Consider the following 14653-nt stretch of genomic DNA (forward strand, 5'->3'; position numbering starts at 1 on the left):
TGTAGGGATACATATATATGTATATAAATAATATCATAATATAATAAGGAAAATGTTAAGCTCTTTTGACAAAAATGTGAACAATTTAGGGATTAATACAAAATGACTTTAGAAGGTGTATATATATATTTCAGTTCAAAATTTTAGAACAGAGCAGTCTCTGTTCTTCCACCTGAACCGCCGAATGCCAAAATAATTTTATCTCTAATATCATCCTTCTAAACATACAATACACAGCTGAAATATGTAACACCAGTGGCAGCTATAACCACCATCAGCCTACCCCCACCAGTTAGCGCACAATATTAATCCACCTAATCCCATAGGTCAAGGTGAGATTAAACCTCATTGGATATATTACAATTAAGAAAATGCATAACCCTCATGAACACCCCTGCCTGTCTATCAAATCACTTACAACATCATTAATTCGACATGCCACTTGTTCAGCACCAGTAAGCAAATTTAAAACTTGAATAGGTAGGAAGTTGAAATTTCTTTCATTTCATAATATACATTAATGCCAGCGGATTGCAGAGGCGGGAGATGGTTGGGGCAAGTCCAATAGAAATGTTGAAGCATCAAATTCAATGCTATCTTTCATCACAATAATTAAGCAAGAATGTGAGGCAGCATGAGATGTTGCGTGGTGCAAAGATAAGGGGATCCTTCTGTCGTTTCTCATAATCAAAGTAGTCCTCTTCCCTTCCCACCCCGGTGTTACAGGATGATCATTTCAGTTTCATGCCACTACTCAAAATCAAAGTCCTCTTGGTATGAATAGTCTTCATCTCCATTCTCATAATACTCGTCAAAGTCAGCTTCGGTAACACCACCTTCATCAATTGCTTCGCCCTCGCTGCCATTTTCTGCATCTCCCTCATCTAGTGCATCATTGTTCTCCTTAATGTCATTGGGGTTTCCAACAGAATCAAGAGTATCTGGTTCTGCCTTTTGTTTCTTCAGGTTTTCTTGGTCAGACTGCTCATACAAATACAAAAAACTAAGAGCAAATAGGTACTGGTTCCAAACCAAAAGGTGAAATAAGAAATTACCTGTCCAGCCTGTTGAAAATAAATGATGATAAAGATCTTAAAGGCATGTGAACAGATCAGAATTCAGATGAATAGTATAATGTTCATGATATGGTCAAATCAAGAAACAAAAATCAGGTTTTTCATTAGGAGGCCAATAGATGAACCCCCAGCATATTGTAACTTTTAAGATAATCACCTATCAGCATAGCAATGTTCATGGAATAACCCAACCACACCACAGTATCCGAAACAAGTACTCATTACTGTCCTAATAAACAATAGAGCTCAAGATGGACGTAGCTTATACAAATTAAACAAACAAGAGCTCATAAAAATCAGCTTTGCAATAATTAAAGCATTATAATTGGTTATTCATTGTTCTGCTATTAGTAGATAAGAGTGATTCATCATAGCATGCTAATTGCAGAAAACAAGCAATTATATCAAGTTGAACATAAAAGGAGATCAATGTTCTTAAATAGTCAAAAGATGGTTTCACATTTCTTTATTCTATTTAATAGTTTTTTCTTCAAGAGATGGTTACTGATGCTGGCGACTTAGAGAGATGATTGCATAACTGCATAAGAGAATCAAAAGCAATAATGGACTGAAGATTCAATGCAGTATATAGGGGGAAAGAAGCATTGTTAAAATGGAAGCAAAACATACAGTATAAAGCGACCCTACTGCTCCAATGTTAACCTTTGACCCAAAGCCCTGCAATGAAACCACTTTTTATCCAAAGGGAAGAAGAATATGCAAATAGTTCAAAAAGAAGAATAATACTGATCATCAGCACAGTTACAACATTGAGAAGCATGGAAGACCAATCATCAATATAAGGAGTTAAGGAATAAGGACAACGATACCTTTCGCTTCAGCATGTTGCATGTTGCTTCAAAAGGACTTCGGGCAGGAGTTGAGTTCTTAGCTTCTTCAGCACGTTTTTGTCTTCTTTCCTACATCAAAGATAGGAAGCACATGGTCAATGATATGTCCAAAAACTGCACGTCATGAAATTTGCCCTAGCATCAAAAAAGCTCTATATGTAAAGTTAGCAGGCTTTGAACTTGTAGTGAAGAATGTATTTGAATAACTTCAAAAACAAAAACAATAAAAGGACTTGGAAACAGAATTTTTTTGCATACTAGGTCCAACAACAACATGATGCTCCATCTTGTACATGAAGCATATAGATAAGGTGATCTAGTACAAAAGTAAATATAAGTGAGCTCTAAGGGCTTTTTTGCTTTGAGTTTAGAGGCTTTTCCTGAATTGGTTTAGGGACCTCTAAACTGGTTCAGTAACCAAACATCTTTTTATTTTTTTTATATCTAATCAAGTTTTCTTTTAAAAAAATCAAGACTAAAAAATGAGACTAACTAATCGGATTCGAGGCTTAACCTCAAATCAAACAAGGCCTAAGAGAACTAAACAAGCTAAAGTGGAGGTGCAACTGATACCTTCCTAGATTTCTGTAGATTTGCTATACGTTGCTTTGTATCTTCAGAACTGTTTTGAAAGGCCTCCATTTTTGCTGCTGCAGCAGCTTCCTTAGCTGCTTGTTCCTGTAAGAATAAAACACCACTTTCACATACACTAACAAGATTGAGAAAGCTGACATAACCACCAGCAAAAAGAATTAGTATAACTACCTCAAGATACTCTTTATTCATTTCTTCCCAGATAATCTTTTTATAATGCTTCTCCTCTTCATTGTGAAGGTATCCATCAACCTATAAACTCTTAACATTAACCATATAGCTACAGAATTCTTTCAGAAGTCAAGTAAAAAACTCTAGCATTAACCATGTTGCTCCATCCAGGTCTCAACGGATACATGAAACATAAAGTTGGCAAGAAACCAAAAACAGTTGCTCAACAAGAAAGTAGAAAGGAAAAATATAAATTTACGATAAGGCACCTCAACATCATCAATATCGGAAAGGCTCTCCTGTTCATCAACTGTTTTTTCATTCTGATCCTGTGATTCTTTGCAGGTAGAAGCATCCACAGCCTCATAGCCTGTAAAAGCACTTAAAAAAGCATTGAGTTTAATAAGAACTATAACCATATAAGCAACAGTGTGTGTGTGTGTACATATTAAGACATCTCTTTTATGTACGCATGTCACTCATCATGCTTTAAGAAACAAACCAACATAGTGGCATACCACCATGCATGTCACTCATCATGCTTCAAGAAACAAACCAACATAGTGACATACCACCATTTTCAGGATCTTTGAAGGCCTGTGTCTCATTTCCAGCTTCATCTGAAGTAAATTTGATAGAGTTGGCTCCGTTGTTGTCCTGTGCAGCAGCAAACAGAGACCATAAATGGCAGAAATTAAAAATTAAAGTCTGCTACTATCTATGCAGTACAGAACTGACATCCATGTCCTAACACAAAAAGGGGGACTTAGACAACAGTCAGAGACAATAACATCTACAGCAGTCAGGCAACATCAATAACATACTTCAAAACAGGAAGTCCCATCCATTGGGAGTGCTTCGGGCAATACGCTAGTGAACATGCTTGGTGTCGTGTCAAGTAGGTTTCTTTTATGTTGATCTAAAATGAAGTGGAGGAAAAGCTGGTTCAGATAACAAGTCATTTAAGGGATTTTTAACATGTTGAAAGGGGTTACAAAGACAGCTTCAGCTTCTGGAAGCTTGCTTCTGCACCTCCCAAACTTCCAGTTAATGATTATGTTGACATGTGCACCTGTGGTAAAGTCTGACATTTTTATTCTAGACAAACCAGTTCTTAAAACAGCCACCTGGACACTAGAAAGACACACCTATAGAGTCCCCTCAAATAATACAGGATATGATCATAGGCATCGGTACTCATGTCAACTTGCAAGATCTATGTCCATGTCAACTACATTGCAGCTTCTGATCTAGCTTCATTCCTGTAACTATATCCTTTCACCTTAACTTGACGTTAGTAAACTCATTCCTCTGGCTGTCTCACATCCACAAACTTATCTTCTAGATATAAGTGGAACCCATAACAAGAACAAAGTCAGAGTGCCAAGGTATATGTATTTGCTCTAATTTATAGGATCATCTACCTCTTTTTTGCACCCTATGTTGTAGATTTACTGAAAATCATTTGCAGCAAAAAGATAACGACAATATTGTAGCTATATATGCAGTCGCTAAATGCCAATGAATTCAACAGCCCCCAGTATTATAACTACAAATACATTCCCCATGTACTAACAAATATATTCAGCAAAGTAAAAAAAATTCTAGCGATAAGAAGTCAACATCATTGCAACAAAAAAAATGCAAGTATGATGCGGAAAGTCAGCTAATAGCAAAATGGTGAGGGAGCTTCACATATCTTGACATAGATAAAGGAGAGTCCTACTGAAATTGCGCATAGTTAATATCAGTATGCAGTCATAATAGAGCACCAAAGTCCAGGAGAATAATCAAATAATCAACTTTTACGTTCAGCTAGGATCAATAAAGCAACAAGATGTTGAAACTAAATATCATGAGAAGCTCGAGACATACATGAATGGAGTTATTATCCTTGTCAAAGTGTTGCCTGTCATGATGTGATTCTCTCATCTTTGCCTCTTTTATGGCAGCTTCAGCTCTTTGTCTTTCAGCACGCTGGAAGGCTGGAGGTTCAGCACCCCCTTCAAGTCCTCCTGATATTTTGATGAACTGTTGAAACCATGGTAAGCATGATGAGCCCAGATATCCAAATATTGGTATGCATAAAAATGGAGAAAGAAAGAAAATTTACCTTATTATAGCATTTTCTGCAAAGTCCATGGGCAAAATGCTGCTCTCCACTATCCTTGTGTTTGCATAGCACTTCTCCAGGTTTTGGCAAATGAGTTGAGTTGGGCTCCCGATCAAGTTCATCTGCTCTCATTAAAAATTCTTCAATCTACGAAGCAAAAGGGAATGCGTAAGCTAGACCAGTTCTTTGATGAAGGTCAAAAAAACACTAAACCAAAGCAAGGTAATCAAGAAATGAGCTGGAAATGCAACAGAACTTACTTCCATAACCCTTGCAGAGTAAAAGATAATAGTTAATATTTTGATACAATCTTGCTTTTATGATCACTTGTAATCCATATGGAAATTTAACTTGTATATCGAACAAACTTTGTTCATCTATTATTCCATTCTTTTTGCATGTTTTCGATGTTCAACAGTCTATAAGAATTATGTGATAGTTCTGAAAAGATATTCAACTACAAGCCAACAATAAGTTATTGGTAGTTCTAAAGTGCACGTCAGGACTAGGTTTTTACTTTGCTTGCCTTCAATGTTCGAGCAAACACTTACCGTCAAGCAGCCAGACTCTGTATTCTCAAACTCAATCAAGCGTTTAGTCAACGTCGCTTCACAGATGTGTACAACAGTTACCTGATAAGACAAAAGCACAGTTGGCAACAGTTAACAGGAGAGTATGAAAGTGAAATGTCACTGTGGTTGGCGACTGGTACTTATCTTCGAACATTGCTAATAGTAGATTTACAAATCACTTGAACTTTAATGAGGAATTAATCATTTATTTCAAAGAGCAAATAAATAGCAATTGCATATGGCATTTAGTCAAGGGTTAAGCTGTTCAGCCAGTCATTAGCCTTGAATCATATTTTTCATACAAAACTAACAAAATCCACAAAATATTGTAAATTCTTACGAGACTAGATCTACCAATGTAAGTCCTTGCTGCAGTGCACCAGGACAGATATAACATCCTAGATGAGGCTATAGCAACATGCCAACACAGTTGCATGAGGTTGTTCTCAGTTTTGAACTGAATGTTTCTGGCCCTCTTTGAGAAACATCTGTTCCTAACTATTTATGCAGAGATGAAAAACATATTTCACGGAACCAGACATGACCTTGCTACATAAGTCATCAATATTTTGCAAATTCTTAAGAACAACTGTCATACCAAAGAGAGCACATAATGTAGAGCTGTTCCATGTTATAAGCATGACTTACGATATCTGATTTAGAATAGTCAAGGCCATGAGATAGTGCAGATATATATAATGCTGCACCACATAAACCACTTGGTTTCCTCCCGGTCTGTAGTACACAACAAGCCATCACATGTGGAGAGCCCGCAATAGATATATTAAAAGCTCATTAGTGTAACAAAACAGAGTAAAACCCCAAAAAATATTACTTGCCTGCATCCAATCTCGCTTCATGCTAGCTAAAATGCGCAGAGCGGTTTCAGAGACAGCATTATTCTTTTTTCCGCCCAATAGACCTATGATGGTAAGAGGTAAATTACCAATAATATTCCATTAATGTGTTGAGAGTTGAGACCTAGCCTGATTGCACAGCTAAATCTGAGAACATATTTCAGCAAATAAATCCTCAACTGAAGAGAGTAACCCAAATGAAAAAAAAAAAATAAAAGAATAGAAGAAGACTTGAACGGCAAATAAAGGAAAAATATGACTAAAATCTCAAAGGAAAGACAAATGCATATCTTAAAGTATCATAAATGTTTACAGCTATTAGAGAAAAAGTAACCAAAAGATTTTTAATGTCTCTCATAGAACCAAACCTCAAAATACATACAGAGTCAAACCTCAAAGTAAATATTTTCTACATGATACAAAAGGTAAGTAAATGCATCTTGCACTTACGTTCTGTGAATCGATGAATGAAAAGGCTGGGATCAATAAGTTTCTGAACAATCGGATGCTCTGCAAGGCGTAGGATTTTACAGAGCTGCAAAAATACAGCACCTAGCACATAACTGAAACAAGAACTCATGATGAGCATGGTTCCTCATGTATGCATCTATAGAAAAACTAATCTGACTTCAGAGGGAAAAAGTGACAGAGAAAAGAAAAGATCCCATACACATTAATCTCCAAGTAGTCTGAAAAATCGATAAGAAGATACGCTTTCTTACTTTGCCTACAAAAAGAACATACCCATCTACATGAAATTTTTCTGCATTTCTGAGAAAACATAGCATTCGCATATAAAGTAGTAGTACATGCTTCCAGCAAAGAGTTAATAAAGTGACACACTCGTCGTTCACTTCAGAAATAATCTTTTTCTTATTCTGAAATATAACTCATTATTCTAGAATAAGGACTAAACATCATAATAACTATATTCTAGATTATAAATATTATTCATCAAATTATATCTTATACTACGCACTAACTCAATTACTAATTTACTTTTCATATTTATCTCATCAATCTACTTTATATCAAATCAAAGAGTATTTATGATAATTTCATAAAAAAATAAAACATAATTTTTCCATATTTTTCTTCACTTTATATCGCAGCAAAGGTAATCATTATACTCTTATTTCAGAATATAAGTGAACATAAGAATAGTTATTCGTAGATTAAAGATCTCATTTTGAGAATAATAAAGAGAAATACTTATTCTAGACTTGACCTTATTCTTGAAATAAACAAAGGGGAAGACATTCATGTGTAATTTTATAATAAAAAATTTGTCCATCAAGTTAGTTATTTACTAATACTGTAACAGTAAATATCACCTAAAAATAAAGGCAAAATATTTTTTAAGGGACTCTTGCATGCCTAACAAGCACCAAAATCTTCTAAAGTGACGCTTACCTACACGCAATGTAGAGGCAAGCAGCTGCAACATGAGATGTCCTGCGGCCCCTTGTGAAGTTCTTGTCAACAGCTATCTTCACTTCAATAAGAGTATATTTGATTTAGGTAGCCTGTTGGTCGGGAAAACAAAGCTAGGGAAAAGAAAATTGATATACCTGATAAAACCGATGAGCCTGGTCAATTATAGAATCTCCACCACTCACATGTAAACTATTTACAATATGCTTAATCGCATCTCTACCTGAAGAATTAGAATGGTGGTTAATTTAACTAACATAATTTAATTCAAAAGGTAACATGAAGCTTGACAAACCTTTCATTAAAGTCCTCTCATGTGATGCAGAATACCCACTCTCAACACTGTTCAAAATATTACCAGCCAACCGACTCTGCAGCACAATAACATCATGTCAGGAATCACCAAATTAATACCAATCCATAAAAGGAAGACCTAGTTCTAAAGAAACGATGAACCTGTCCAGCCCCATCCTTGGTAAAAGTGGGATCATTCGAATAGATTTCTTGATCGAGAATCTTTCCACATATACCACAGCATCTGGCGCAAGCACCGATCAAAGAATCAAGAAATGCTGTGGAAACGCCAAATTGAAAGGAAAGGGGAGTGCACAATCACTTACATGTATCCTTTGTCGGGGTCTTTAATGGCGGGGCAATAATCCCCGCAATGGCTGCAATAGACCATCGCCGCGAATTGAGCTGCAATAGATTCCGAGATCAGAAATCTAGGGTTTTTCAAGGGAGGTGTGGAGGAGAGGAAGAGTAGAAAAATATCGTACCTTATGGCTAGAGGGTAAACGAGCCGAGCTTGAGCGAGCTGGGGCTAGCTCTGCTCGGCTCGATAGCAAATTAGCTGGCTCGAGTCGGCTCGTCTCAAGCTCAAGAAAGCGCGCGATCTTGACCTCGCCGGCGGCGTTGATGAGGAGGTTGGAGGGCTTGATATCGCGGTGGGCGATACGGTAGGAGTGAATTTGGTCAGATTAATTTCAGTCACTACTAGAACTCAGTCAGATTGATTTCATAGTCCAACATGGACCTGTTGATTAATGTCAGGAAGCAAGAGGATAACAAATTAAAACCTAAGTTACAAGTTCAGCAAGCATCTAATTTCATAAAAACAAAAGATAGCACCTTGACCTTTAGCCCAGGAACATAGTCACCACTCACCACGATGACACAGGCGTGCGGAGGAGGAGGGAGTCGAGGGATCCGCCGTCTATGACCTCGAGGACGAGGCGGCATCGCCGGACGGGGTGCGGAAGGCGGCGTGGCAGCGACCGACGGATGGCGAGTCGACGCGGAGGAGGATCTCGACCTCGCCGGTGGAGGCGGCGTGTTTGCCGGAGGAGGAGGTAGAGTTGAGGAGATTGGGCGAGATAGGAACCGCAACGGGAAGGAAATGATTAGGGGTTTTAGATTATATATATATATATAATAGTTCTAAACTTCTAATCACTCAAATTATTATTATTATTATTATTATTATATTTTATATACATATTAAAAGCTAAGCTCTAATCCAGTTTGGCTCGGGTCGGGAAGACGAGATGGCGAGGCAGATGAAAGCGCTGGAGCGGAATTAGGATTTAGAAGGGGTTTAAGACAGGAGGGGAGGGGGAAGATTAACGGATGTAGATACGGGTTTGTGAAATCCGGATCCGAATAAGAAAGAAAAGAGATAAACTAACGCACAAAAAGTCAAGAACCAAATTAAACATATATAATATTTTAATAAAAAAATCCACTAAATGTTAATTTTAATGTGCCAATCGACAATCAAATTTAATAAGATAACTTCATTAGCTACATAGACAACAATCTTCCTCCTCAAACGTAAGCAAACTAACAAACCAAACAATCAAATCCACAAATTAAACCTCCTTACGAATGAACAAATCCCAAAGCAATCTCAATTCTCAAGTCACATCCTTAGCAAATAGATAATTAATTATTATATGCTCACACTATTGGGAATGCCCTTTCCGGTGACGCCCTTCTCACCACCAACATTGGAAGTGTCCGGATACAACAACGTGTACGGAACCTTGGCCGGCCCTTTCCTGTTCTTCAGCTTGGCGTCCTTATTCCTCTCCTCTATCCTCCTCCCCACCTTCCTCAGACTCTCCCCGAACTCCTCGAACAGCCGCAGGACCTCCCCGTCGTCGGTCCATCCCGCCGACGTGCGCTGCCCGAGGTACACCTCGTCGCCAGCGTGCCCCGAGAGCACCTCGATCAGCGCCACCCCGAGCGTCGTCGTGAACCGGTCCGGCAGCATGTCGAAGAAGTAGCGGTCCGGGTCCTTTATAAACTCCGCGAACTGCGGCGTACCCTCGGAGGGGATATACTTGCGGCACCGGGTCGGCCGGTTCGGGGGGAAGCCGGCGTAGGCGTACTGGCCGAAGTTGACGGCCGCGTGGAGGGCCGACGCGGTCCAGATGAGGGTGGTCAGGACCTGGGTCAGGTCGGGGACGGTGTTAAGTGGGGGCCAGCCGTCGTCTTCGTCGACGCCTTTATCGCCGTGGCCGACGTGGCGCACTTCGCGCCACCACAATTGGAGCTCCTCGTCGTCAATCACCGCGGCGTTGTCGTGGTAGAAATGCGCGCAGAAGTTGGCGACCCACGTTTTTATGGCGGTCCAGACCTCGAGGCCGTCGACGGCGTACGGGTAGTCTTCGATGAGGAGAGAGACGCCTGAGGGACTGCCGGGATTTTCGATGGCCAGACCTCTGAAAAAAGAATCATTGATTCATTAGATATATTCATTGATCTGATGGTCAAATTAAGTGTACCTTTTAATAAGGTCCTGAGGAAGAGCTTGGTCTTCAAAGCTCCAGTCGTCATAGATTGACGAGGATAACTCCATTGCGTACTTGTCCGGGAACATGGTCTTCTCCAGGATCCCTCCCGCATTGAGAAGCACACTGCGGGCAAGTGAGTTGATATGCATGGTGTCCTTGAAATGAGGGTCAAGGAGCTTGTAGATGGGGTGCATTGAGCTCAGCTGCCTTCTTGTTGCTATGATGAATGGTTCAACAGTTGCATGTGTGAATAGCCTGTATAAAGACTAGAATCATCAATATCAAAGAGAAAGAATCGAGATAACAGTATATGTCAGTATTCCTAAATCACACTTGTCTCAGTTGAGTTCTGACTCACCAGTGACTTATGAGCTGATGGTATCCTGAATCATTGACTGCAACCTGAGCTTTGGCAAGCTGCCACAGCGCAGCTCCCTCGCTTCCCTGGATTGAGGGCAAGAACACTCTACTCGTCTCTTTCTTCTCGTCATCTTCAGGTGAAGTAAGCTCTATCACCAAGAGCTTGAGAGTTCCATCCTTCTTTAGAAACAGAAGAGTACGCGAGGCGTAGACGCAGATCCCTTGCGCGTTTATACGCCGTAGATACGGCATTAGATAGTCATGGTGATCTAGAATGAAGATCCTTTTTTGCTCCATAGCCTGAACAGTACGTGCGTAAATTCATGCGATAATTTGCCAAAATTCCACCCCAAAAGACTATGCAGAAGTTGAGAAGATATACACCAACCTGGATAATTGTTAAGCCCTCAAGCTGGCCTTCTACATGGGAGGCAGTAATGGAGCTCTGCTTCCCTCCTCTTCCAACAGGTGGAAAGACCTGATCACAGTTTACATATATTCTTAAGATAATTACCTCGAGAAAAAAAGAAATAATCTTTTTGATACCTTCGCAAGATTGAGGCGTTCCTTATTCAGATATATTTGGAAAGGATTAAACTTGCGATTATTTCTTTATTACCTCTAAGCGTTTGATCATAGTCGGGTTAAGCCCTGCGAGCATCTCGCGCGCGAATTCTTCGTCAGTTCTCCATGCGTCATCATCAGCTGCATAAAAGATTCACTAAAAATGATGCTAAAACTAAAAAGGAAATTTAACCCTTGTTTTTCTTATATTAACATTAGCACTCTACTTTCATCCCTATGTTTTGTTTTTATTGCCTCCAAAACGCTTCAAGCTTAACCATCATCGTATAGACTAGTTAAGTAAACTTATGTAAATTAGTTTTTCATTTTTAAAAATAAAAATACTAAAGTCAGGTACAAATTATAAATTTCCAAAATAAAAAACGAAAAAATTCCACTCACATGCAATCACTTGTGGAACTGGAAACTTGACAGGATGCTCCTTGATCTTAGAAGCAACCTCCTTGTAAATCTCCTCAGGAATGAGAGGCTTCAACTTCTCCATTATGACTCCCTCAAATGCAGAAGGTTGTCGCTTTTCTTGTTGATCTTTCTTGGAGTAGAGGTCCTTCGTTAGCTGATCGAACGACTTGAAGTTGGTGATGTCTCCTTGCAATAAGCTGCCAACTTCGGGGATCACAAAGTGCACCACGGCTTGGACCGCGTTGGTGATGAACTCCGACAGCTTGACGGGGTTAAACCGCTCGTCCGGCGGTACGTAGAAGTCGAGGTTGATCAACTTGTGGCGCTTCTCCGTGACCCCATCTTTGGTTAATCAGAGGAGCAGCGAGTATTAGTGTATGTGTAAGTGATTCATATATGTATATATATATATAGTTTACATTGTTACCTATCTCACTGAGAGGCCGACCCGTCCTTATCCTGCGAGGATAAGGGTGTGTCATCGTTCCACCCAAGACTGGCCGGACGTGGTCTAGTCCTTTGTCAGGTTCTCCGAGATCGTTGTAGTAATCGTAGTCGTATATCCGATCCCATGGCTTCCTCTCTCCCCTTCCATCTCCTCTCAGGCTCTGAAGCTCCTCTCGCCGAAGATTTCGCAGAGCCGACGGCGTGTGGGCCGGCAGATAACTCTGGAAAAAATAAATACATACGTGGAGGAATATGTATATATATCAACGATGCATGGATACCATCAGTATTGGTAAATCTTTTACACTTTGTATTTCAAGAAATAATATAGTTTTCCAAGTCATTACTCTGTACTAAATTAGAGCTCACCGTATTAACGAAGAACAGGCGTTCAATCTTCGTCTTCTTGAATGGATACACCCACGAATTGCAGTCAAACTGGATACTCCGATCCTCGGATACGAGCAACGAAACATATTTGAGATGGAACTCGCTCTTGTTCCCGTTCTTCACGACAACGGCGCCTGGGGTTCCAAAATCGGCCTCGAGGTTGAAGGTGACGCGGTATGTCTTGGTTTTGATCTTCCCATGCTTAGTGTTCTTGCCATGCTTGAGATGTGCCCCATTACTTAGCTTCCCTTTGCCTGTCTCTATATAACAAACAATCAAAAACCCATCATCTCGCCTTATTTCTAAATTAACAAGAGCTTTAAGATCTCGTGTGTGTATCGGAATCTCATATTTGCACAGAATAAAGATAACAAAAAGAACGCATCAAATAGGACATCCTTCAAATCAATGCAGAGATGGATAAGTACTGATTCACTTACTGCTATCAACTTGAGTGCTGCTATACAAACGGAGAATCGTCGATCGTCCGGGGCTCGACCGCCCTAATGTTCGTGTCACGATGACTTGTCCTTTGACGACCGAGCCGGGGGCCGGATCCCGGTGAAAGCAGAGCTTCCCAAATCCCTCTTGCGGCATTGTTTGATCCGCTGCTCCTCTGATGTCTGAAGGTACAAAGGTGTTTATAAGTCTATGCATGCTGCAAATGAATGGCCTATATATGGAGGATTAATGCAGTGATGATTCTTTGTGCCTCGAGCAAGATGAGTATCTTGGATTGCCAAAGACTGTGCTTCCTTCAGCTTTACCCCTGCATCTGATTCTGCTTCTTTGATATCTATATTCCAAAAAGGTTTATTTGTCATGATGGCAAAGTACACATATATACAGCAGTTGATTGCAAAGGTGGTTGGTGGACTTTCACTTTGGTAAGTACTCTTCAACTTAGTAACTGCTTGGATCCTTTTGAGATGCTAAATATCCTGGTTGTTTTTGTTAATGGGTACGTTTTACATTATTGATCAAATGTCAACCGGTTATCTAACTTGAGATCATAGCTAGTTTTTTCTAGAGGACATGAGTTCAGACTTAGTCGACCCAATTTATTCCCTAAAATTCTAGTTAGCAGTATTCTATGACATGTTAAAAAAAAATCTAATATACGTTATTAAACTGTTATTTAATAACTTTAGCTTTTAAATTAATCAATTATCTAACAATTTTATCACAAACCACAAAGATGTTTCTCATTAATCAACAGAGTAAACTTAGATTAGAGGTAAGCAATTGAAGAAAGCTATCCCTCAATATTATAATTTACAGCAAGCATGAATATATTTCAGAAATCCTTTTCCCTCAATATATATATATATATATATAAAGGAATCCAAGCTAGTCTTATCACCAAAGCAACTATGACTCCACAAACTAATGGGAATCGCCATTGTTGGATCGAGAAGCAAGAATACCCAAGGTGGAGATTATAAGAATATAGCCATAAAAAATATATGGTAATAAATTTGATCAAGTCGGCAATGCTGTGCTTGGATCTATCTGCATCACATAAAAAATCCAATTAAGAGAAATTATTTATACTGGGAAAGGTTTAAATGGATTAGTCTGCACAAATTAGCCTCATCAACCTTACACTATTGTTTTCCCCCCCGTTAAAAGTGACGAGTTGGAAAGAATCTTTGCTTTATCGCTAACATATATTTTAAGAATATAAATTTAAGGAAACATTTATCTAATTAAAGCAACTAATTAGGGATTTGATCAAGAAGCAGTTGTAAGTGTAATTGGGTTAATGAGTATAATCATGGTGATTTTTTCAGGTAATTTAGTGGAAATGGCAGAGTAAATTTGAATGGACCATAAAATTAAGGTTGTTGAAGGGTGTTCATGAAAAAAATCATCTTTGAGGATTATATGTGAAAAATTCCGAGCCAAGAGGGTATGTACACAAATAATTTATTTTACAAGGGTGTATATGTAAAAAGGACCTAAACTTTCCTTTTTTGGGAACTACCAAACCTTCACGCCTA

At 39.1% G+C, this 14653-nt stretch overlaps 2 protein-coding genes across 3 annotated transcripts; both read right to left on the reverse strand.

The window, feature by feature from the left end:
- Nucleotides 1–185: 185 nt before the first annotated feature.
- LOC140797862 (transcription factor IIIB 60 kDa subunit) lies at nt 186–9089 on the reverse strand. Of its 2 annotated transcripts, XM_073151547.1 has the most exons (21): nt 8836–9089; nt 8448–8704; nt 8289–8367; nt 8125–8206; nt 7964–8039; nt 7806–7891; nt 7648–7724; nt 6905–6961; nt 6685–6797; nt 6217–6299; nt 6026–6112; nt 5357–5437; nt 4806–4952; nt 4568–4723; nt 3265–3349; nt 2962–3062; nt 2693–2773; nt 2501–2605; nt 1907–1996; nt 1707–1754; nt 186–981 (listed from the first exon to the last, which is right to left on the reverse strand). In XM_073151547.1, exons 3-21 carry the CDS (start codon nt 8351–8353, stop codon nt 751–753), a joined length of 1851 nt encoding a protein of 616 aa, XP_073007648.1. In that variant the 5' UTR covers nt 8354–8367; nt 8448–8704; nt 8836–9089; the 3' UTR covers nt 186–750. The 2 variants fall into 2 exon arrangements, with proteins under 2 accessions (XP_073007648.1, XP_073007649.1); XM_073151548.1 differs by lacking the exon at nt 6905–6961 and having other exon boundaries at nt 8836–9065.
- Nucleotides 9090–9419: 330 nt separating this feature from the next.
- On the reverse strand, nt 9420–13295 carry LOC140797290 (linoleate 9S-lipoxygenase A-like). The gene is made up of 9 exons (XM_073150625.1): nt 13091–13295; nt 12630–12910; nt 12241–12481; nt 11793–12155; nt 11446–11531; nt 11215–11304; nt 10825–11126; nt 10458–10721; nt 9420–10394 (listed from the first exon to the last, which is right to left on the reverse strand). The coding sequence occupies exons 1-9, from the start codon at nt 13245–13247 to the stop codon at nt 9620–9622; spliced, it is 2559 nt and encodes an 852-aa protein (XP_073006726.1). The 5' UTR covers nt 13248–13295; the 3' UTR covers nt 9420–9619.
- Nucleotides 13296–14653: the final 1358 nt, after the last annotated feature.

The sequence above is a fragment of the Typha latifolia genome, chromosome 11 (genome assembly GCF_019914945.1).
Source record: "Typha latifolia isolate L0001 chromosome 11, TyphaL0001v2, whole genome shotgun sequence".
Classification (NCBI taxonomy): domain Eukaryota; kingdom Viridiplantae; phylum Streptophyta; class Magnoliopsida; order Poales; family Typhaceae; genus Typha; species Typha latifolia.

Bases quoted from the DNA above. Each gene is read 5' to 3' on its own strand.
- LOC140797862 (XM_073151547.1), bottom strand. From the start codon at position 8,353: ATGGTCTATTGCAGCCATTGCGGGGATTATTGCCCCGCCATTAAAGAC. The intron at 8,207-8,288 runs GTAAGTGATTGT...TGCTTGCGCCAG, and splicing joins GACCCCGACAAAGGATACAT to ATGCTGTGGTATATGTGGAA. The intron at 8,040-8,124 runs GTTCATCGTTTC...ATTGTGCTGCAG, and splicing joins CCAAGGATGGGGCTGGACAG to AGTCGGTTGGCTGGTAATAT.
- LOC140797290 (XM_073150625.1), bottom strand. From the start codon at position 13,247: ATGCCGCAAGAGGGATTTGGGAAGCTCTGCTTTCACCGGGATCCGGCC. The intron at 12,911-13,090 runs GTAAGTGAATCA...TTTGTTATATAG, and splicing joins CAGCACTCAAGTTGATAGCA to AGACAGGCAAAGGGAAGCTA. The intron at 10,722-10,824 runs GTGAGTCAGAAC...GTCTTTATACAG, and splicing joins CATCAGCTCATAAGTCACTG to GCTATTCACACATGCAACTG.